Source organism: Hyla sarda, chromosome 7 (genome assembly GCF_029499605.1).
Source record: "Hyla sarda isolate aHylSar1 chromosome 7, aHylSar1.hap1, whole genome shotgun sequence".
Taxonomy (NCBI): domain Eukaryota; kingdom Metazoa; phylum Chordata; class Amphibia; order Anura; family Hylidae; genus Hyla; species Hyla sarda.
This window is the reverse complement of record NC_079195.1, coordinates 97,881,654-97,906,370: the sequence shown is the minus strand read 5'-3', so window position 1 is coordinate 97,906,370 and position 24,717 is coordinate 97,881,654. Positions and strand designations below refer to the sequence as shown.

At 42.6% G+C, this 24,717-nt stretch overlaps 2 protein-coding genes across 7 annotated transcripts in view; one reads left to right on the top strand and one right to left on the bottom strand.

The window, feature by feature from the left end:
- KIF20B (kinesin family member 20B) overlaps nucleotides 1–24,717 on the bottom strand; it is a 126,919-nt gene that overhangs the window by 70,679 nt on the left and 31,523 nt on the right. For all 6 annotated transcript variants that reach the window (XM_056530127.1, XM_056530128.1, XM_056530131.1 and 3 more), the window contains 8 exons: nucleotides 22,357–22,593; nucleotides 20,494–20,605; nucleotides 16,922–16,993; nucleotides 13,207–13,353; nucleotides 11,155–11,317; nucleotides 10,743–11,039; nucleotides 10,518–10,657; nucleotides 2,715–2,871 (listed from right to left, as the gene is read on the bottom strand). In XM_056530127.1, coding sequence (XP_056386102.1) covers nucleotides 2,715–2,871; nucleotides 10,518–10,657; nucleotides 10,743–11,039; nucleotides 11,155–11,317; nucleotides 13,207–13,353; nucleotides 16,922–16,993; nucleotides 20,494–20,605; nucleotides 22,357–22,593 — 1,325 coding nt within the window. The remainder of the gene's footprint in view (nucleotides 1–2,714; nucleotides 2,872–10,517; nucleotides 10,658–10,742; nucleotides 11,040–11,154; nucleotides 11,318–13,206; nucleotides 13,354–16,921; nucleotides 16,994–20,493; nucleotides 20,606–22,356; nucleotides 22,594–24,717) is intronic.
- Nucleotides 14,699–24,717, top strand: part of LOC130282164 (uncharacterized) — a 77,218-nt gene continuing 67,199 nt past the window's right edge. The window contains exon 1 of the mRNA XM_056530134.1: nucleotides 14,699–15,406. Within this exon, the coding sequence (XP_056386109.1) occupies nucleotides 15,173–15,406 (234 nt within the window). The 5' untranslated portion in view covers nucleotides 14,699–15,172. The remainder of the gene's footprint in view (nucleotides 15,407–24,717) is intronic.

The window sequence follows — 24,717 nt, the reverse complement described above, 5'->3', positions numbered from 1 at the left end:
GTGCGCCCCCAGAGCACTTTGCGCCCACATATGGGGTATCTCCGTACTCGGGAGAAATTGCATTACAAATTTAGAGGGTCTTTTTTCCCTTTTACCTCTTGTGAAAATGAAAAGTATAGGGCAACACCAGCATGTCAGTGTAAAAAATTTATTTTTTTACACTAACATGCTGGTGTAGACCCCAACTTCACCTTTTCATAAGGGGTTAAAGAAAAAAAAGCCCCCCAAAATTTGTAAGGCAATTTCTCCCGAGTACGGCGATAACCCATATGTGTCCCAAAACTGTTGCCCTGAAATACGACAGGGCTCCAAAGTGAGAGCGCCATGCGCATTTGAGGCCTGAATTAGGGATTTGAATAGGGGTGGACATAGGGGTATTCTATGCCAATGATTCCCAAACAGGGTGCCTCCAGCTGTTGCAAAACTCCCAGCATGCCTGGACAGTCAATGGCTGTCCGGCAATACTGGGAGTTATTATTTTGCAACAGCTGGAGGCTCCGTTTTAGAAACAGTAGCGTACCAGACGTTTTTCATTTTTTTGGGGGGAGGGGGGCTGTGTAGGGGTATGTGTATATGTAGTGTTTTTTACTTTTTATTTTAGGTTGGTGTAGTGTAGTGTTTTTAGGGTACAGTCACATGGGCAGAGGTTCACAGCAAGTTTGCCGCTGGGAGTTTGAGCTGCAGCGCAAAATTTGCGCCATCTCAAACTTGCAGCACTCACTGTAAACCTCCGCCCATGTGAGTGTACCCTGTACATTCACATTGGGGGGAGGGGGCAAACATCCAGCTGTTGCAAACTCCGAGCATGCCCTTTGGCTGTCCGTGCATGCTGGGAGTTGTAGTTTTGCAACAGCTGGAGGCACACTGGTTTGGAAACACTAAGTTAAGTAATAAACTTTCAAGTGTTTTGCAACCAAACTTAGTGTTTCCAAACCAGTGTGCCTCCAGCTGTTGCAAAACTACAACTCCCAGCATGCATGGTCTGTCAGTGCATGCTGGGAGTTATAGTTTTGCAACAATTGCAACAGCTGGAGGCACTGAGGTAGGAAACGGACAATGTTTCCCAACTAGTGTGCCTCCAGTTGTTGCAAAACTACAACTCCTAGCAAGCCCAGACTGCCCAGGCATGCTGGAAGTTGTAGTTAGGCAATATCTGAAGGATCAGATGTTGCCGAACTACAACTTCCAGCATGCTTGGGCAGTCTGGGCATGCTGGGAGTTGTAGTTTTGCAACATCTGGAGGTCCACAGTTCGGAGACCACTGTATAATGGTCTCCAATCTGTGCTCTTCCAGATGTTAGAGAACTACAACTCCCAGCATGCCTGGACAGACTGAGCATGCTGAGAGTTGTAGTTTTGCAACATCTGGAAGAGCACAGATTGGAGACCATTATACAGTGGTCTCCAAACTGTGGACCTCCAGATGTTGCAAAACTACAACTCCCAGCATGCCCAGAAAGCCAAAGGCTGTCTGGGCATGCTGGGAGTTGCAGTTTTGAAACTCCCAGAGGCAGCAGTGAGATCGCTTTACGGCGATCTCACTGCTGCCAATGAAGATGCCGCCCTGCTGCCGGAAACTCACCGCCGGGACGCAGCGCCGCCGGGACCGCCTGGAGGACGCCGCTCGCACCGGGACCGCTCGGGACGCCGCATGGCTGGGTAAGTGACGCCGGGGGACGGGTCAGGGACATTTAGAGCGGGGTGTGTCCCGATCCCCGTGATCGGGACTCACACACCGCGCTGCTAAGTATTCTGATAGCGAAACGCTGCTATCAGCTAGTCAGATTTGACCAGCTGATAGCAGCGATCGCTGGGGGGGGGATGAAACCCCCCGTGGTCGCATGGTAAGATGGCTGGCTATTAGTGATAGCCACCATCTTACCGGGCGCTGCGGGATGCCGCGAGTAGCGGCAAAAATGTTCATGACGTACCTGTATGTCATGGGTCGAGAACACCTTGCCACCCATGATGTACAGGTATGTCATAGGTCGGGAAGGGGTTAAAGGGGTACTTCAGTGTAAAACTTTTTTTTTTAAATCAACTGGTGCCAGAAAGTTAAACAGATTTGTAAATTGCTTCTATTAAAAAATCTCAATCCTTCCAGTACTTCTTAGCTGCTGACTACTATAGAGGAAATTCTTTTCTTTTTGGAACACAGAGCTCTCTGCTGACCTCTCTGTCCATTTTAAGAACTGTCCAGAGTAGGAGAAAATCCCCATTGCAAACATATGGTGCTCTGGACAGTTCCTAAAATGGACAGATGTTGGCAGAGAGCACTGGATTCCAGAAAGAAAATAATTTCCTCTGTAGTATTCAGCAGCTAATAAGTACTGGAAGGATTAAGATTTTTTAATAGAAGTAATTTCCAAAATCTGTTCAACTTTCTGGCACCAGTTGATTTAAAAGAAGGAAAAAAAAGTTTTCCACTGGGGTACCCCTTTAAACACCTCATTTTTCAGCTGTTCACCTGCAACATAACCCAGTGTATTGGTTATAGTTTGGATGAACAGACTGTATACATCTAGATCTTTAATGGGAAACTGACAGTCTACTTGGATTTACTGCAGGTTTCCTGGATCACATAGTACATACATTTACTAACTACTGCTATACAAAGAACACACATATTTCTATTATACCAGTGATGCATATATCTTTTCTTCTGCCTTAAATTTATGAAATCCCGTCAGTGAAATTAAAAGACATTTGCATACCTGAATGGTGGTTTCTGTTGACTTGCATGGCACTTTTGTACTTTCCTTTTCAACATCTTCCTCCTCGTTGGAACATTTTCTCACCAAGTCCTGAAAGATCTCCATTCTTTCATCACATCGTTCTTCTAGCAGCTCTTTTTCTTTTTGCAAACGCTCACTAAAACAAAAAGCTTTAATACTAACTGGGCAAACACAATGTTAAACACTTACTAATATTCAGAGTTCTGTACTAGGGAGGCAAGTGCACCAACTTACCACAGAAGCACAAATCTTCTGCAACCTTTTACACTGTTTAATAAACACGAAAGTGGTCCTGTTAGCATGAAAAAGTAGATTTTTGTACTCACCGTAAAATCGCTTTCTCTGAGCTTTTATTGGGGCCATGAAAAAAGAAAATAAAAGACAAAAGACGGGGACAGACCACAAAAAAACCCCACTGCACCACAGTGGCGGAAACTGGCTGGCCTTAAACAAACCAATGGGCAGGTGCTGTGCTCCCCAATAGAAGCTCAAAGAAAAATTTTACGGTAAGTACAAAAATCTACTTTTCTCGAGCGCTTCATTGGAGGACACCGGACCATGGGACGTTCTTAAGCAGTCCCTGGGGAGAGAAAGACCAACATTCCAGCCAGAAAAGAACTCAGGCGGACGGCTGAACAGCTGCCTGCAAAATCCTGCAGCCCAGGCCTGCGTCGGAGGATGCAAAAGTATGTACATGGTAAAACTTGGCAAAAGTATGCAGAGACGCCCAAGTCGCCGCCTTGCAAACCTGCAGATCCGAAGCCCCGTGGCTGACCGCCCAGGAGGCCCCCACCACACGGGTGGAGTGAGCCGTCACTCGAAAGAGGGGTACCTGACCCTTGCAACAATACGCCCCCGAAATGGCGGAGATAGTGACCTTGGAAGCCACCGGGAGATAGTGACCTTGGAAGCCAGGGGCCCCTATCGTCGCCCATGGGGAAGCACAAACAGTCACACCACCATAAGGAGGACGTGACTGACAAATAGGTCCGAACCGCCCGAACCAAGTACAGTTTGTGAAGCTGGCGCTCCCGCAGATGAGAAGGGGATGGGCAGAAAGATGGTAACACAATATCCTCATTCAAGTGAAAGGAAGTCCCTTTTTTTTTTTTGCCAAGTGTCAGCCTCCTAGCAGCAAGCAGCATGTACCCATGGACCTGTGTCCCCCAATGAAGCGTTCCAGAAAAGGTGATTACAAAATGGTATTTGAAAACCCATCAGCGCGGGGTAGCTTAGGGAGGGACCACCACCTGAAGTACTTTGTGTCCGGGGGTGAACTGCTGCCTACCAATGTGGGGTGAAGGGGTATAGGTACTCGTATTTAATCTTTAAAAAAAATTGCTTTGGGTGCAAGGTCCTTTAGGCCGTGGTCCCTCCCTAGCTACTTATCTAGTATGGCTTTATATTGGTACAGCCACAAAAGGGGATGCAGTGAAAAAAGTGAAGTATTTATTCAGTTTCCAAAAATCCTTCATGACTGCACCACCGTAACCCCCACCCTATAGTTTTGGTTTTGGATTTGTTATATCTCACATCCTAGTAGTAATTTGGAAAGCACTGAAGTGTGTAAGGGTAGGGTTCCCTTTAAACTAGGGATCGACCGATTATCGGTTTGGCCGATATTGTCGGCCGATATTCACAATTTTGGGTGTTATCGGTATCGGCAATTACCTTGCCGATAATGCCCCGCCCCCCATGCGACCGCCCCCGAACCGACCCACCGCAACTAAGGAGATGACATCTGACTCCAGTGCTGTTTTGTTGGGTCCAAAAAAATCTTGCAGGGAAAACCCTTTCTTGGGGGTAACTCTTGACAGTGAATGTGTTTACGATGCATTGCCTGGAAAAAAAAAAAATTTTTAACTGCACGCCTGGGAAAACTAATACAAATTTTAAAATTAATGCCCGTCCATATGGGAAGGGACGCAGCTCACTGCACAGGGACGCCAGTATGAGCAGTCTCTACTGGCCAAAAATGTTTGCATGCACACTAGGAATCTTGCATGCTCAGCTGCCTGAGTGTTCCAGGATAGTCAGATCAGCACAGAATCTGCTCCCCAGAATGCATAGTACCTTAAATGGGAACTCATTATAACTTATTTTTGCTATTGCACTCCTAGTAAATAAAAAAAAAATCTTTCTAATGTACTTTGTTTAAATAAAAAAAGGAAGTTAATTGGGTTTAAAAAAGCTGCCACTAGGTGTCTCCCTACTTGTCCAGAGCACATTTTCCCCCCATCTCTTGCACAGACTTTGGACTTCTGCTGGCCTGGCAGACGTCCAAAAGCAGGAAATGCTAAGGGGGGGGGGGGGGCAGCCTTATCCAATCATAGCTCATCTCACACTGAACTACTCTGGGCTGTGTGTAGCAAAGTGAGGGAGAACGTTCTCCCCTGTATGGCAGGAATGTGGAAATCCTATAGCCCGACGCCCGGGACAAGTAGTTTTGGGCGCCGGGCAGGTGAATTGTTTATAGATTTAGCCCTGTATCGGGCTAGCAGGGAGAGACAGACTTCCCCCTTATTTTTCTTTAATGTCGGTGTGAGGTGCAGGAGCCGATGGAAGTCTCCACCTCACACCAGCTCTGAGTGTATGGAGGGGGGCGGCCCCCAGCTGACCGCAGAGCCCCCTTATCTCCCCCCCCCCCCCCCCCCCCCCGGAGGATGGACGGAGCTCAGAAGACACAGCAGGGTGAGAGAGAGGATGTTGACAGCTCCGTGCACAGCTCCATCCCCCGCACACAGCTCTATCCCTCCTCCTCTGCTCTGTCTAGACAGGACCTAATCCACCACGGGGAGGTTGCTTGTTTGCACAGGGAAAACACAGAGCAGGGGGGAGGGGAGAGAGGAGAGGACGGAAATCTCACCTCACACCGGCCGGGACTACAGCTCTGATGTCCACTCATGGCGGCTCAGGTGAGGAGGCCGAGAATGCAGGCGGCAGGAAGGGTGGTTGTATATGAATGGTGTGAGTGTATGTATGATGGGGGGGGCAGCGGCAGGTGTATGTATGATGTGTGCATATGTATGGTGTATGTAATGTATAATGTGTGTATAATGTCTGTGTGTGATGTGTATGTGATGTGTATGTAATGTATGATGTGTGTATGATGTCTGTCTATGTGTGATGTGTATGTAATGTATGATGTGTGTATAATGTCTAAGTGTGATGTGTATGTATGTGATGTATGATGTGGGGTGAGCAGCGGCAGGTGTATGTATGATGTGTGCATATGTATGGTGTATATGTATGGTGTGAGTGTATGTAATGTATGATGTTGGGGGGGGGGGGCAGTGGCGGGTGTGTGTGTATGTATGATATGGGGGCAGTGGCTGGTGCATGTATGATATGTGTATGCATGAATGTTTTGTATAGGAGCAGACGGGCATTAGGGCAGTTGTGCCATCTAATTTTATTTATTTTTAGTGGCACCCGCACTAAATTGCACCCCCAGAATCCCGCCCCCTTCATACTCACCCGACGACCAAGAGCCCCACGGATGCACACAAACACACCCGAACCAAAACTACAACTCCCAGCATGTTGGACCATAACCTAAACTGTAGAACTATAAAGTGCAACATGCTGGGAGTTGTAGTTTTTGTTCGGGTCAGCTGCAGAGCTATAGGCTGCATCAGGGCATGCTGGGTGTTGTAGTTACTAACTGTAATTCCCAGTATTCCTTGACACAGCCTATGGCTCTGCAGCTGACACAAACCAAAACTACAACTCCCAGCATGTTACACAATAACCTTAACTGTACTATACAGTGCAACATGCTGCAACACCCACACAACCATAGGCTGTATCAGGACATGCTGGGAGTTGTAGTTATCTAGTAACTAAATGCAACTTCCAGCATTTTCTGACACAAAATGCACCATATAAACTGGAGAAGCAGAACCCCCCCCCCCAGTAACATAAGTCCCTATGAAGACTGAAAAATAGTGATTCAAATATTTTAAAATGTGCATATATATGTGAATAAGCCCCTTTCCTAATAAAAGTTTCCAATTGTCTTTAAATAAAAATAATGTACAAAAATAAACATAAGTGGTATCGCTACATGTGGAAATGTCCAGACTATTAAAATATGATGTTAATTAAACCGTACGGTGAACGGTGTAAATGTAAAAAATAGTCCAGAATTGTTCATTTTTGGTCACTTCATATGAGAAATTTTTTATGGTGATCAAAAAGTTACATCTAGACTTTTCTGGGCTTGGCTCTGGTGTAAGAGGAGCTGCAGCTCTCCTGCCTCTAATACCCTGGCATGCTGCGATCACCTATTAAACCATTAGATCACCGCTGTCAGCAGTGTCTAAAGGAATCTTATATCCATCCCTGGTGGTCTAGTGGGGGGGAATCAGACTATTTTGGTGGAAATTATTTTATCTGCCAGGACAAGTGGATTTTCTTGAGGGACAAGTAGATTGTGTTCCGCTTTAGTCCCTTGGACAAGTAGTTTTTTTTTTTTAATTTCCACACCCCTGTGTATGGCTTCAGATGTCACAGCCTGCTGGGGAACGGCCCTTCCCAGTTTAAAATCGGAATAAGACTAAGCAGAAAATACAGTACAATATCAAGGTAGAAAACAAAACAAAAAAAAAAGGAAGGAGGTGGTTCCTCTTGATGGTACTCTTTAACCCCTTAAGGACTCAGGGTTTTTCCGTTTTTGCACTTTCGTTTTTTCCTCCTTACCTTTAAAAAATCATAACCCTTTCAATTTTCCACCTAAAAATCCATATTATGGCTTATTTTTTGCGTCACCAATTCTACTTTGCAGTGACATTAGTCATTTTACCCAAAAATGCACGGCGAAACGGAAAAAAAAATCATTGTGCGACAAAATCGAAAAAAAAACGCCATTTTGTAATTTTTGGGGGCTTCCGTTTCTACGCAGTGCATATGTCGGTAAAAATTACACCTTACCATTATTCTGTAGGTCCATACGGTTAAAATGATACCCTACTTATATAGGTTTGATTTTGTCGCACTTCTGGAAAAAATCATAACTACATGCAGGAAAATTTATACATTTAAAAATGTCCTCTTCTGACCCCTATAACTTTTTTATTTTTCCACGTACGGGGCGGTATGAGGACTCATTTTTTGCGCCGTGATCTGAAGTTTTTATCGGTATGATTTTTGTTTTGATCTGACTTTTTGATCACTTTTTATTCATTTTTTAATGTTATAAAAAGTTACCAAAATACGCTTTTTTGGACTTTGGAATTTTTTTGCGCGTACGCCATTGACCGTACGGCTTAATTAATGATATATTTTTATAGTTCGGACATTTACGCACGCGGCGATACCACATATGTTTATTTTTTTTTTTTTTTACACTTTTATTTTTCTTATGGGAAAAGGGGGGTGATTCAAACTTTTATTAGGGAAGGGGTTAAATGACCTTTATTAACACTTTTTTTTAACTTTTTTTTTTGCAGTGTTATAGGTCCCATAGGGACCTATAACACTGCACACACTGATCTCTCATCCTGATCACAGGCGTGTATTAACACGCCTGTGATCAGCATTATCGGCGCTTGACTGCTCCTGCCTGGATCTCAGGCACGGAGCAGTCATTCGTCGATCGGACACCGGGGAGGCAGGTAAGAGCCCTCCCGATGTCCGATCAGCTGTTCGGGACGCCGCGATTTCACCGCGGCGGTCCCGAACAGCCCGACTGAGCAGCCGGGATACTTTCAGTTTCACTTTAGAAGCGGCGGTCAGCTTTGACCGCCGCTTCTAAAGGGTTAATACCGCACATCGCCGCGATCGGCGATGTGTGGTATTAGCCGCGGGTCCCGGCCGTTGATTAGCGCCGGGACCCACGCGATATGATGCGGGATCGCGGCGCGATCCCGCTTCATATCGCGGGAGCCAGCGCAGGACGTAAATATACGTCCTGCGTCGTTAAGGGGTTAAAAGGGGTACTATGGTGGAAAACATTTTCTTTCCCAAATCAACTGGTGCTAGAAAGTTTTGTAAAACTTTTGTAAAAAAAAAAAAAAAAAAATCTTAATCCTTCCAGAACTTATCAGCTGCTGTATGCTACAGAGGAAGTTGTGAATTAATTTTTTGTCTGAACACAGGGCTCTCTGCTGACACCTCTGTCAAAGTCAGGAACTGTCATGACAGTTCCTGACATGGACAGAGGTGTCAGCAGAGAGCACGGTGGTCAGACAAAAGAAATTCAAAAAGAAAATAACTTCTTCTGGAGTGTACAGTAGCTGATAAAGTACTGGAAGGATTAAGATTTTTTTTAATAGAAGTCATTTACAAATCTGTTTTACTTTCTGAAGCCAGTTGATAAGAAAACAATTGCTTTCCACCGGAGTACCCCTTTAAAAGGGATCTGCAGACGCATATGGAAAGGCATCTTCTGGGGACAGGAAAACTGAACAGAAGCCAAGGAAATTCTTAGGTTTGATGATTATTATTATTTTGTAAGGGCTCAAATGCCCAGGGGAGTTGCCCATCACAGCAGAAGCACAGCCCAATTTGTCAAATGTCACGAGTATGCTTAAAAATCTCAATGATTAGACCCTATCAAGCCTTCAGCTTTTTTTTTTTTTTACACCATTGTTTTTCTGCTGACAAGTCCACTTTGAAGCTTTCGACTGCTGTCTTAGTGCTGCAGCTTTCTGCATTACAATAGCAATTTGCAATGGAACTAGAAATGTGTACAAGATATGTATTTCCATAATAAGTTTAGTCAATAAATACTAGTTTACTGCAGATAATGAAAGACCAGAGGTGAACTGGATACCAAAAGGTGGGCATACACATTTAAGTCAGTCTCAGGCAATTTCAACAGACCTATAAAAAGAAAAAAAGCGGAGAGGGCTGTGCCTTGTGTATTATCAAGGGTACCAGTGTCCCAATCAGGGACTTAGGGAGCGACGTATCTATAATATGGCTGCTCACCAGATATATGTAGCAACAAGCATATCACCCCTCAGGGTTACTCAGCATATAGACAGGATCTTCTCCCATGCAATGTAGAAGGAACAAAGAGAAGAAAAAAAAAAACGGAACCTTGTCTAGATGCTGTTCGCAGATCCAGGATAATGAGACACAAATGTATATGGAAATTAAGTGCCACTATGTTTATTACTGAAAATTCCAATTACGCGTTTCGGAGGGTATTTCCTCCTTCCTCAGATTGGCATACAAGTGGTGGCAGCAAGGGTGATATATATCTCACACACACACACACACACAAACACCCACTTAAGGTGGGCAGAGCTAAGCACACATTGCATAATAAGCATTCAAAAATATAAAAAACAATAAAAGCATTCACAGTTATTAAATGTAACTAAGAACAATATACTGTATAGGAATGAACAGACAGTATTCATACAATTAGCGCTGATAAAATTATGTAACTAAAAGGTCACATGTCGACAGGAATGGCCAACGATCTTTCATGTATTGGGGCTTTCCAGCTATTTGCCTGATAACAGATGTTAGGACAGAAAACACACAAGAATACTGTACCAATAAGCCAGATTCTTGTTCTTGGGTAGCCAGAGTTAACCGGCAGTAGGTTCCCCTACCATTTAGAATACATACAAGCTTGGCCAAGTTAAGTGTGAATGTGTATGGGGATGGAGAGGGTCAGGAGAAATGAGGGGCAAACAAACGCCAAAATAAAATGTGGGATCAAACTTGTAAATCTCAGTACACGTGCATATTGTTGAATAATCTATTTATTCAATATCACAAAATATTAACAAAATCACAAACGCAATGCACTTAAGTGCCACATACCTGAAGTCATTTTCACGCTGCATGAAGTGTTCGGTGAACTCTTTCGCTACCTCTTCTCTTATTTTTAGTTCCATAAGGAGTTTCTCTTTTTTCTCATTAACTAGCTTGGTTTTCAATTCTTCTACAAGTTCCAGCAATTTCTAGATGTAGTAAGGTGTATGAATTTATTCTTACTTTGCATTGCACTTAGTCAACCACTAAGTAAAATACATTACAGTAACATACCTCATAAGCCTCTTTCTTAATAACAATGTCATCTTCATCTTCCTCTGCATCATCATCTGGGTCATCTAGATTGGTGCAGTCAAAAGGATCTTCATCATCAGAATTCTCACCATATTCCTCATCATCTCCATCTTCTACCACATCATCTAAGCGGCTTTCCCACTGTACGGTGGCACGTTTCCGTGTTAGCCACCTTTTGTTATCAGCGTTGTTTATTATGAAGGACACTTCCCTGGCACTCTTTCTTTGAACTTGTGTTAGGCTGTTCACAGCCTGACAAGCATCCAATATCAAAACCTAAGAAAGAAATATACATTCAGGAGAAAGTGATAATATATGTAACAATTCTGGATGTATATGCAGGTACTCGCTTAAATGCAGGCAGCACAACAATTGGCTACTCATCACATACCTTTTGAGCAACCGCTGAAAATTTGAGAACATTGAGGGTCTCATCATAAGCAGAGGCCGCCTGGCTTATGTTTACGATCATGCACACTTTCCCTTTGCCACTAAAAAAGCTCTGCAGATAGTGGGTAAGCTTGCTTTCTCTGAATGGTACATGCTGCTGAATTCTGGAGCAAACAAAGAATAAGTAAGGCAATTTAAACCCTAGTTTTCATTTTAAACCCAACATTGTCTGCTTATGAATAGCTGTTTGACAAAGCTGTCACTTAAAAGGGTACAGATATTTTTTTTTTATTGTCTTTAAAAGGTCATGTGACAACCACCAATCATAAGCTAAAACAAAAAGGGTCAGAAAAGCCTCCGCCAAAGGCACAGACAACTGTTAAAGCACTTTCAGAATTCCTTATTAGGGAGAAGAAAATAACATTCATGCTAAACCAGTTAAAGGCGTTACATTATTTTATTTATTTAAAGACTAGGTATCTCCTGTCTGGTGGATAGGGTGATAAGTGTCAGATGGCGATGGGTCTGACCGCTAGGACCCCTGCGATTTCCTGCCCAGCGTCCAGGCTCTTCACATGAATGAAGTTTGTCATCAGCAGCAAAAAGCTGTGGCCAACACCCCCCCCCCCCCCCCCTTCCATGTGTGTCAACCACCGCTTTGTGCCGTGGCTGACACACTTGATTCATGTGGAGAGACTGGTCGCCGGGCAGCAGATTGCAGGGGTAGGGGATAAGCAGCTGATCGCAGAAGGTCTGACCGCTAGGACTCCCCTGCAATTTCCTGCATAACACTTCAGCACATGTTGGAAGTCAGCATAAGATTATTAAAAGTTAACACACTTTAATGAACTCTGATGTGGTGGAGGCAAAAGAATGTGGTGTGACTATGCTTTTATCCTGTTGTAAAGCCATATACAAAAATGCACAAACATCTGAATAATAGGAATGGAATTGAGCTGGTGTTACTGTGTCCTCCAGTTGCAAAGCCACAAAACAAACAGCTGCTGTGTTATACACAATGTACTGTGGTTGGTTTAATCATTTAACCATCCTTTCAGCTCACCAAGGTGTGATTCCTGAGAAAGTTTGGATGGACTGCTGTTTGTGCAACTGGAACGTGCTATGTCTCAAGCCCAAGGACTTATGCTAAATGTAAGGATGCCATCCACAGGAAGATGGTAGCTACTGTGACTGTTTGCAGAATGTGTAGGAACTGTCCCGATTGGCTAAGCGTATTAAGGAGGTGTTTCAGGGTTTGTGTGTGTTTGCATGGCTAGTATACACTGCACACAAGAGGACTAGTTAGTTCCACATTCTTACCCTTCCTATCCCTATCACTCTTTTCCTTCTACCCCTACACCTTTGTTAGTTCGAATTTCTTTGTGTATAATTTGTAGTATGTATGTTGTCCTCAGTGTATTAAAAGGAGAACTGTGATGAAATGTTTTATTTCCCCTGTGCCGCAAAAACTATAAAAAATAAAAACACTAACTTACCTTCCCCTACATTGCCCCGATATCGGGTCCCAGTGCTGGTCTTCTTCCTGCTTCCTGGGCAAGGTGACTCATACTGCGCTCAGTAGTCCTGCCTCGGCTGGTGATAGGCTAGGCGAACTGTCATATAAGGAGCCTGGGCCCCGCCTTCTCCCTGCTGCCCGAGCTCCTTACACGACAGTGCACTCAGCCTATCACCGGCCGAGGTGGGACATCGTTGCGGCCGGCAATATGCTGAGTCACCGTGCCTAGGAAGTAGACCAGCACCAGAGCACCAGGACGCCAATATCAGCACAACGGGGGAACGTGGGAAGGAGAGTTTGTTTTTTGTTTTTGCAGCCCAGACAAAGGGGATATGAAAAATGTTTCACCATAGTTCTCCTTTAAGCACCCTAAAACCAAGCAGTTTCTACACAGTAATAATTATATAAGACTATAAAAGCTTCAAAACGTATTTAGATCTATAAATTTTGTCTCAGCACTGAACCTTTATATTGTATATTGCTAACACCTAAAATACATACATATAAAAAGTTAGAACTTTAGGGCTATAAACCTACTTTGACTGCTGACTGTTCTTCAACGCGTTGATACATTTTCCAAGGATTAGTAGTGAGGTATTTATGTTTCCGCTTTCTTTCAACCTTTCACCTTCATTGTGAGTTTTTGTGCATCTTTCAGAACCAGCCAAGTCACACAGGGTCAATCTAGGAACAAAACATTTTTTTTATTTATTTAAGTATAATTTTTTTTTTTTTTAAATATATACATATACACACACATTATATATATATATATATATATATATATATATATATATATATATATATATATATATATATATATATATATATATATATGTGTATGATCTATATAGAGATATTTTTTTATAATATATATATATATTATATTTTTTTTTTTTTTTTTTTTTTTATATATTTTTTTTTTATATATTTTTTTTCCTCACTGATCTACGGAAAAAATTACATAAAATTATACCAACAAAAACATACTAGAGGCTAAAGAAAAAACTCAGCATGTCAGATCAGGAAATTGCATAATACTTTCCAACTCCTATAATACATCAATGGTTTATCTAGCTATGGGTCTGATTCAATCAAGTCCAGGAGCCGGAAAAGTATTACCTTTCGTCGCTCCCCCAGTGCTCTACTTCAGTCTGTCGTCTTAAAGTTATAACTTTCAAGATGATCACCACATGCAGACGAAACCATGCCCACGTGCCGTGGTCAATTGCTGCAAGATGTTGCCCATCTTGGAAGTTATACTTCAGAGAAGGGGATTGGCAAGGAGCAAGAAAGTATAATACATTTCCTTACGTGTACTTCAGACTTTACGTGTACTTCAGACTTTGTGGTGTATGTCTTGATGTGCCCATGTCGCCTCCTCTATGTGGGGGAGACGACATGGGACTTTAAGACACGCTTTAATCACCACAGATACACAATATGGAAGCAGAGACTTGATCTTCCTGTCTCTAGACATTTTACGGAGGCTCACCATACAGAAAGAGACCTCAAGTTTGCCCTACTCGACCACATCCCCCCATTAAAAAGAGGGGGTGATCGAGTGGGCAAACTAAAACGGAAAGAAATGGAATGGATTTTTAAATTAAAATCTTTATGTCCAACTGGCCTCAATGTAGACTATACTGTTTCTAATGATATTTATAATGCTAGATAAACTCTCCCTGTCATACTATAGTACGGCTATTCTCTATTTGATCAGTACAATGTGACCTTTTTTCGCTTTGTATTAATATTTTTTTTGTTTTCCTTTTATTTTGCAGTAATGGAGAGTCGACGGATTAAGAAGACACCACCAGTATTCCTCATTTTGTTTAAAATAATATTGTAGTTCTTTACTCATTACCTCCGGATTATGTACGACAGCCAATGGTTTTCCCGCGTTTGAGCCACAAAAATTTTTTTGGGAAAAAGATTCTTTATTTAAAAAAAAACATTTTTTTTTTTTTTTTTTTAAATTTCCCTATATTTTTTATTTACTTTATTCTTTTTCCTTTCGTGTGGAGTAATATTTGTTATCAATAAAGATACTCTTTGACTTGATAAGTCAACTTCTGGGTCTATGCGCCATTGTGTGTGTGACTGATTCTGCATTTGCACTGCCCTTAAGATTGCTATTGTCCCAGGTGTGGTACTCTCTCCCACCTGTTGGACTGTCCTGCGGTACATTAAGTTGACCTGGGGGGGTCCGACGGGTGACACATTTGTCGCCATGTAAGTAGATGACGAGGTGTGCTGGGAGTGTTAGTCCCACGGGATACTTTGGGCTTATGTGCAGGAATGACTGTTGCTTTACTATGTCTGCATTTAAAGCGCTGACCCCTTTACATATAACTTACATCATCCCTCCACATTTTATTTATTTATTTCTCTCTTTTAGTATGTCTATTTTGCCCTTACTTTTGCCCATCTATAAGATGGCGCCTGTTTACTTACGAGACTTAGGCTCTATTTTCTTTGCTGTGCGCAGGCGCGTCCGTGTATGTCACGTGAATATCTCTCTAGTCACGTGACTTCATGGGGCGTCATCCTTCTTTTGATCATGTGGCCTTACGTGGCGCTATTCCATTGGCTGCCGCCCTATTCCCGGAAGTACAGTGACAAGCGCGCGCTGTTGCTGCGCCGCAATGCCGCTGTACATACATTATACCACCCCGCTTCTGATGCGGGTGTGATGATGTCTATAGGATATCTATACGTCCTTCTTTCTGATTGGGTGAGTGCCTCGAGATTCCGCCTACTCTTCTTCCTGCATTTGTTTGATTAATTATTTTTCACCTGGTGCACTATTTAACTTATTATGCACTTTATATGTATATTTTAATATATATTGTTATGCACTTTATGGGTACATATATTATATACCCACTTAATTATGATACCATATGTTTTGTATCTCCTGTACACTTCTATTGTAAGTTTTTTTATATATTTGTTACACTTAATTATGTAATTGATGTTTTATTGAACACCATATATAACTTGTCCTATGGTCACTGTTCACTTGTGCTTGAAAAAGGCCGCATGTGCGGTTGAAACGTAGCAATTGGAATGAAATAAACCACTTGTCACTACTCTGTGTGCTGCGGCAAATCTGTTCTTCTAGCGATACGGACCCGGGACCTGGGACCAGCCGCTGCGTGCGCCTACCTTTACACACCTTTGAGGTGCAGAACACCCTGCTTTTTCTATCTATATCTATATCTATATATCTATATATTTTATTTATTTTTTCCTCACTGATCTACGGAAAAAATTACATAAAATTATACCAACAAAAACATACTAGAGGCTAAAGAAAAAACTCAGCATGTCAGATCAGGAAATTGCATAATACTTTCCAACTCCTATAATACATCAATGGTTTATCTAGCTATGGGTCTGATTCAATCAAGTCCAGGAGCCGGAAAAGTATTACCTTTCGTCGCTCCCCCAGTGCTCTACTTCAGTCTGTCGTCTTAAAGTTATAACTTTCAAGATGATCACCACATGCAGACGAAACCATGCCCACGTTCCGTGGTCAATTGCTGCAAGATGTTGCCCATCTTGGAAGTTATACTTCCGAGAAGGGGATTGGCAAGGAGCAAGAAAGTAGAATACATTTCCTGCCTCTAGATAATCCCCTTAACCACATACAATGCTGTAAGGCAGTCTGCAAACCATTCTATAGACATCCAGTAGTGCATGCTACACAAGTCTAGATGTCTCCCGCAGAATAGCTCACTGGAATAATAAAGTTAGTTTTTTCTCCCCGTCTTCTCTGTCTGCATGCCACACCTGTCCATCACATTCCGGACTGCTTTCATGTATATAGTACTCACTGCCCTGTGATCCAGTCTCCTCTTTACTTCTGACCAGCCACCATCTTAAAGTGTACCCATCGTTTGCAAAAAGTTTTCATATAATGTTGATAACATCTATATTATCTACAGTATATAAAACGTTTTTGCAAATGACAAGGACACTAACTTTCAGATTTCCTCCTGCTTTCTCTCTTGCTTTGCTATCTGTCCCCTGATGCATAAGTAAAGCATCAAACAGGTAGCTAGAGCCAGCACAATCTGTCTGCTGAGAGGACACTTGCACCATTCTGTTCCTGTTTTAGTTGCGAGCATTGACTGGGCGTTTCTTCTTAAATTGTATCTTATTTCAGTCTTAAGACAACAGTGGCGCTATTCTATTTAAGTATAACCAGTTTGCAAATGTGTGCAAAGATTATTCTTTTACTTACTCACTGACTTTTACTACTCGAGGAACATCTGTGTCTTCAATTTTTAAGAGACGAACAGTAAATATACTGTGACTGCAAGAGAAAAAAACAATTATTAATGAGAATGGACGAGAATGAGACCCTTCTGCATCAGAAATGTTCTGTCTGATGTACCACTTTTGAAGATTATAGAATGTTGCTGGCTGAGGCAATTCCTGTAACCCTAATGCACCAAGAAGCACTAGGCCATAAGAATTCTGTGGGAGGAGGTGGATAATGTTTGCATATGTTGGCCTTGCACTTTATTAGTTTACTGTTACAGCATGGCTATACACACTCATCTTGTGCTTCTTATGTCGTGTTATATCTAAAGGCTGGGCTTTACATGTGTACTCAGGGATGTCTTTAATCTATGCCTATTACTTATGCCTTTAATGTCCTTTACATGTTTACTGCATGTTTTGGTATACAATGCCACTCTCTAAGCGATGGCTTTTCCTTTGCTTGTTTTGTTGTCGGTGTGAATGTGTTCTTTTTATTTGTTTCGGGTGCAGTCTGTCACATTGCTCTGTAGGACGACCACCTATGGCTCTCCTCACATGTATATTTTCTAGTGCTCTCATTGTCGTAGCATGGAATGTCAGGGTTTAGGCACTGCCTCTATTTTTCAAGCTCTCCACAAATATCGCCCTGCTGCTTCTTGCTCCTTCTGAGACGCAGCTGACTTATGACATTTAGAAGGTTTTTGGGGCAGTCATGCCTACAATTTCACTTTTTCTTCACATAGTGTTCCCAATGATAAGAACACTAACCATTAAAAAGGTATAAGGTTTCTCTACTTAGGGAGCCTTATTGACCCTGAGGGGCATTTTGTGTGCGTATCTTTACTGCAAGGTCTATTGAGAAAAGTGCATTATTGTTACTTTAGATGTTTTGCTTATTTAAAGCGCTCGCCCAGAGGTCCCAGTACTACTGGTAAGGAAATGTAATACTATTTTGGACCCAGGTTCAACAGTTTTAGGGTTGGGCAAACCTTTGCACTTTGAAGGTAAATTCATTTTTTGCCACCGGAATGAACAAAAATGTAATGCATTTTCTTGAGATTGTCTATATTACTAGACCTCCAGGTAGATCTCAACTGTATGTATCATTTTTGAAAACAGTTTAAACATCTATTATTTTGTTCAGGTTGCAATAACTTTCTCCCACTATGGAATTACTCACATCTACTGTAGTTGGCCTAACTGGCATACGTACAGTTTTTGGGAGGGCAGGGGACTCATTTGGTGTATTGTATAACAGAACTGTGTTTTAGAGTTTGTATAAGTGTCTTCAGACACAGATACAAATGAATGGCCACGGTCGAACGCTGTGTCGCCTGCCCAGCACTTCTTTTGTGATGCAGGCTGCGCGATTAGCGCTTCCCCCATCATCTGCTTTATACAGCCACCGCTGCTTTATACAGCAGTGGCCTTTAGGAAGTAGCGCAGCGTAACGTGCCACGCGCAGGCACGCCTGATGCCGCACGGAATAAATACCGGGAGATGGGGCGTGGAGGCAGCTGGGAACAGACGTGGCCCGTGCAGGAAAGCACGTCTGTTCTGATCCCCACCTGCATCTTCCATAATGCGCTGAATGACGGGGAAGAAGTGAATGACAGCCCAGTACACTGGTGTCTTGTCATAGTCGGCTGTGAGCGCTGCCGGCCCGCGCTACATCCCCTGCCACTGAAGCTACTGAGCTATGCTGATCTCCTGTCAGAAAGGTGAGGAGGGGTGGGGGGCGGGGGGGGAACGGCGCCACCACTTACGGAGGGGGCGCCGCTCCACCACTTACGGAGGGGGCTCAGTGACATTTATTGAGAGGGCACAGCGGCATCATTCATTGTTTCATGGTACAATAAGTCGGTACAGAGCACAGTGTTTGTCAAAATTATATTTGGGGACATAGGGGGAGATTCATAAAAACCTGTTAACAGGAAAGGTTGCCCAGTTGCCCATAGCAACCAATCAGATTGCTTCTTTCATTCTTAACAAGGCTTGTGAAAAAAGAATCAATCTGATTGGTTGCCATGGGCAACTTTTTCTGTCCACAGGTTTTGATAAATCTCCCCCATAGTGTGTGGCAGTAATATAAGAGGGATATAGCGTGTGGCAGTACTATACCAGGGGCATACCGTGCAGTAGAAATATACCAGGGCACAGTGTGAGGCAGTAAAATATCCAGTGGCACAGCGTGCAGGCAGTAATAAGTCCAGGGGAACAGCGTGCAGGCAGTAATATATACAGGGGGATAGTATATGGCAGTATTATATTCAGGGGGTACAGTGTGTGGCAGTAATATATTTAGGGTTAGAGGATGTAGCAGCTATATATTTAGGGGTACAGTGTGTGGCATATTATATTCAGGGGTACACAATGCGGCAGTATTTTATTTAGGGGTACAGTGCGGCAGTATTACATTCAGGGGCAGTATTTTATTGTCTGTGGCAGTATTATTTTCAGGGGTACAGTATGCAGCAGTATTATTTTCAGGGGTACAGTAGGCAGTGGTATTTTTAGGGGTACAGTATGCAGCAGTATTTTCAGAGATACAGTATGTGACAGTTATTTTCAGGGGAACATTATGCAGCAGTATTTTCAGGGGTTCAGTAGGCAGTGGTATTTTCAGGGGTACAGTATGCAGCAGTATTATTTTCATGGGTACAGTAGGCAGCTGTATTATTTTTAGGGGTACAATATGAAGCTGTATTATTTTCAGGGGTACAGTAGACAGCGGTATTTTTAGGGGTACAGTATGCGGCAGTATTTTTAGAGAGTCTGACAGTATTATTTTAGGGATACGGTATGCGGCAGTGTTATTTTCAGGGGTACAGTAGGCAGCAGTATTCAGAAAATACAGGGAACAGTACATTTACATCCTCCAGAGTTCAGTCATTTTACCTATATCCTTCATGGCCCTGCGGCCACTAGGCGTAGACCAGGCTTTTGCGTTTAGCTCAGACCTTTGCCAGTGACAGACCTGGATGAGCGGACCCTCACTAAAAATTGTTGAGTACCCCTGCTCTAGAGTCTTCTAATATCAAGGGGGTTACTTAACACGATCTACTTACGAGTTTCCATGAACACTATCCCCTCAATGGGAAAGTGATGTGGGAGCTTTGACGGAGAAGCAATGTCAAGAGCCCTGGCATTGATATTGCTTCATATTGGTCTGCAGCCAGAGTCCTGCTGCCCGCAATGAGAGAAGGAGGAAGCTCATGTGTTTTATTTAATGTGGGGGTACGTCACCTACATCCTTTCTGAAAAGAGATGTGTTCTTGCTGATAAGAAGGGTGCATGGCACTGCTCTTCCAACGGATTCTGTTAAATGTCTTTTGGGCCCGGTGGGTGAGGATGTGGTGGTATATAATTTGGTATAGGGGAGGATTCAGTCAGGAAGCCTATTGCCAGGTATTGGACAAGTCCCTCCCCTCCAACAGTGTAAGAACTTAAATACTATGCTGAATGTAATTAGAAAAGCTAATAAAATATTTAATTTAATAATAAATGAATACAACAATCAAATGCTGCATGATGCTTTTAGAATCTTACCTTCTGCTTGAAGAACTATTTAATTTGGTGAAAGCAATACTTTGGAACCTTTTTCCTAAAGCAAGAATTCTGCATGCCTCTTTAGCATCTGAAACTTGTATCCATTGTAGATCTTTAAAACAAATAAAAGGTTACATTTGTATATTCATATATCTAAAATCACAAAGAAAAAAAAAAAAAAAAAAAAAATGTATCAAACAGACAACAGGGGGACACCCGCAGGTACCCAATTTACAATTGTCTATATTGGTATTTTATAAACCATAATACATTTTTCCCAGTACATCCAACAATGGTGACCGGCACTTGCTGCCAGAAAAGATACTGTAATCACCCTCATAAAATCCACCTTGGTAGGATGGCAAGTGTTTTGTTTCCTCAAAGATAAGAAAGGTGTTAGAAACACTGCTCCATATTACGGACTGTTTCCAGACTTACCAAACTTTTAGTGCCACGCTGCGTGATGCAGTTGCCATGGCACCGTATTACGCCTACTTTATTATGTGTATTTTTTGTACCCCCAGGGACTTTGAAGCAGTGATTATTTCTATAATGGTTGTAGAAGACCTCAGGGGCTTCCACTTGGCACTCTGAAAATATGGTAGGGATCCAGCACATGCAACCAACAATTATTTTTGTCATAAAAAATATAGTCCAATGGTCTAAGGCCTTTTAGATGTATAAATATTCAGCCCTAGAATCCACTAAAAAAGTTTTTAGCGATGTTCTTTGACTAAAATCATCTTTAATTGTCAGTCCTGGCGCCTGTTAAGTTAGCATGGGGGAGGAGCTGTCACAGAATCTAGTCACACCGTCTGCACCTTTCTCCAGCACACTCAGGATTATTGAGACCCTGACTGCAGTGAACTTTAGGCACAGCCCTGTCCTAATAGTGATTGTAGCTACCGTATTTTTCGCCCTATAGGACGCACCGGCATATAAGACGCACCCAATTTATAGGTGCAAAATCTAAAAAAAAATAAAGATTTAGAACCCAATAGTGGTGTTCAACCTGCGGACCTCCAGATGTTGCAAAACTACAACTCCCAGCATGCCCGGCCAGCCAACATGCTGGGAGTTGTAGTTTTGCAACATCTGGAGGTCCGCAGATTGAAGACCACTGCATAGGAGGTAATACTCACGTGTCCCCGCCGCTCCGGACCCGTCACCGCTGCCCTGGATGTCGCTCCATCGCTGTCGTCGTGTCCCCGTCGCTCCGGAACGTCTCTGCTGCCAGCCAGGTATCCTCGCTCTCCGTCGCCGTCATCACGTTGTTACGCACGCCGACGCACGTACGTACGTACGTGACGACGAGGATGGAGAGCGCCGGCCATAAAGGGGATCCCTGAACGGAGAAGACACCGAGGAGGCAGGTAAGGTCCCTCCCGGTGTCCTGTAAGCACTAACCCGGCTATTCAGTCGGGCTGTTCGGGACCGCCGCGGTGAAATCACGGCGGTCCCGAACACCCCGACTGAACAGCCGGGTTAGTGTCACTTTCCCTTCAGACGCTGCGGTCAGCTTTGATCGCCACGTCTGAAGGGTTAATACAGGGCATCACCGCCGTTGATGGCTGCAGGGACCGCCGCGATAGGGGTGTATTCGCCATATAAGACGCACCAACATTTTATTTTTTTTACTTTACATTTTTTATAGAGACATTGCAAACTTTTTGATTAGTAGGTCTCATCATCCAGACCCCAATGTCCAAGTAAAATTTTAATAAAAAGGGACACATTAAGTGAAAATTTTTTGCTTAAAAATTCTACACATTTAACTTTAAAATAATCTAACAAACATGACGCTGTTTTAACATAGAAACGGTATGACAGTAAATGTCAACTATAGCCACACAGAAAACGTACCTTTAACAAAAGAAAATCCTTTCACATCCTGGGCAAGCTTTAATGTTTTTCTCTTGTAACACTTATCACCTGACACTGGGTCCAGAAGATCATAAATACACTCATTGTATATTTCACAAAAGGAAATCCAGACAGAGAATTTTATATTATCATCAACTTCTAACTTGAACCTTTCAGACTCCCTTACAGACTCCTCAAATTCAGAGAGGACTCTGGAACAGTTTGAGGATACTCCAGCTATAGAAAAAACAAGAGCAGATTTAGTGTTTACATAAGAAAATTGTGACCCATTTGGGTTCTTCAGCTTTCATTAAATCGGTGTACATAGCAGCCAGCAGAACCGCATTTATAGCGACCAAAGTGGCACCATGGCAAATAACCAAGTTAAAAGAAAAAAAAAAAATAAGTTGCTTCCCTTCTGTTAAAGACAGAAAACCCCACAATGCTCCCTGAAATAACTTTATACTGACAAAAGTAATATTGAATCGAAATTTACAGAAAATAAATTGATGAAAAACAGACATTGTCTGATTTAAATTGTGGGTCAACAGATTTAAAAAAACAAAATTGTGAAACAAAAATGATGGTTCCTGAACTTAATATTTTGTTGCAATCTTTTGAGGCAGTCACCACAATCCAGCAATTTCTTTAACCCCTTAAGGACTCAGCCCATTTGGACCTTAAGGACTAAGACAATTTTATTTTTACGTTTTCGTTTTTTCCTCCTCCCCTTCAAAAAATCATAACTTTTATATTTTCATCCACAGACTAGTATGAGGGCTTGTTTTTTGCACGACCAGTTGTCTGTTGTAATGGCATCACTCACTTTACCATAAAATGTATGGCACAACCAAAAAAATACTATTTGTGTGGGGAAATTAAAAAGAAAACCGCAATTTTGCTAATTTTGGAAGGTTTCGTTTTCACGCCGTACAATTTATGGTAAAAATGACGTGTTTTTTATTCTCTGGGTCAATACAATTAAAATGATACCCATGATTATACACTTTTCTATTACTGTTGCGCTAAAGAAAAATCGCAAACTTTTTAACCAAATTAGTACGTTTAAAATCCCCCTATTTTGAAGACCTATAACTTTCATTTTTCCGTATAAGCGGCGGTATGAGGGCTAATTTTTTGCGCCGTGATCTGTACTTTTTAATAATACCCTATTTGCTTATACAAAACTTATTACATTTTTTATAAATTTTTTTAGGAATAAAATGTTATAAAAAAAAGCAGCTATTTTGGACTTTTTTTTTACGTTCACGCTGTTCACCGTACAGGTTCACATTTTATTTTTAATAGTTCGGATATTTACGATACCAAATATGTATATAAAAAAAAAAATTCTTTTACACTTTTTGGGAGTAAAATAGGGAAAATGGGACCATTTACGTTTTTATTGGGGGGAGGGGGTTTTTCAAATTTTTTTTCACTTTTCATTTTACACTCTTATAGTCCCCATAGGGGACTATTTAACACAATCACTCGATTGCTAATCCTGTTCAGTGCTATGTATAGGACATAGCACTGATCAGGGTTATCAGTGATCATCTGCTCTGGTCTACGGGAAGACAGATCAGAGCAGAAGACTCCCGGAAGGCAGCGGAGGCAGGTGAGGGGGACCTCCGTCTGCCGTGCAGGATGATCGGATCGCCGCGGCAGTGCTGCGGGCAATCCGATCATCCTGTTAAGTGACCGCGATGCTGCAGATGCCGTGATCTGTATTGATCACGGCATCTGAGGGGTTAATGGCGGACATCCGCGGGAGTCCACCATTTCCGGCGGGTCCCTGGCTGCGATCCACAGCCGGGACCTGCCGGGCATGATGCCGGCATCGCTCCAATGCCCGCGGTTATGCTCAGGACTTGACGCACCAGGACGTACATTTAAGTCCAACATCATCAGGATGTACATTTACGTCCTGCGTCGTTAAGGGGTTAACTCTGAATGAGACTTCTGCACTTGTCCCCAGGTATCCAGGTCCACTCCTCATAAAATCCTGCTCCAGCTCAAGTGTGAACGGTGTCTTCCCCAGACCGCAGGTTTTAGCTCCTTGCACAGATGTTCAACAGGATTCAGATCACTTCATAGAAGAAAACTTCACAATAGTGTTTTGCTCTTGGGCGTTTTTAGCTGTGTGTTTTGGGTCATTATCCTGTGGCTTGTCCAAAGGACATGCCACAAACTTCTGGGAGAATGTGCTTTGGGCAGTTGAGACAAAACAAACAGCTCTATGTTTGCAGACACAAAAATGAATCGTACAAAGAAGAGACAATTACCTACTGTGCAGTATGGTGAAGGCTGGGTTATGTTTTTGGGCTGCTTTGCTACCTCTAGAACAGGGTGTCGAATCAG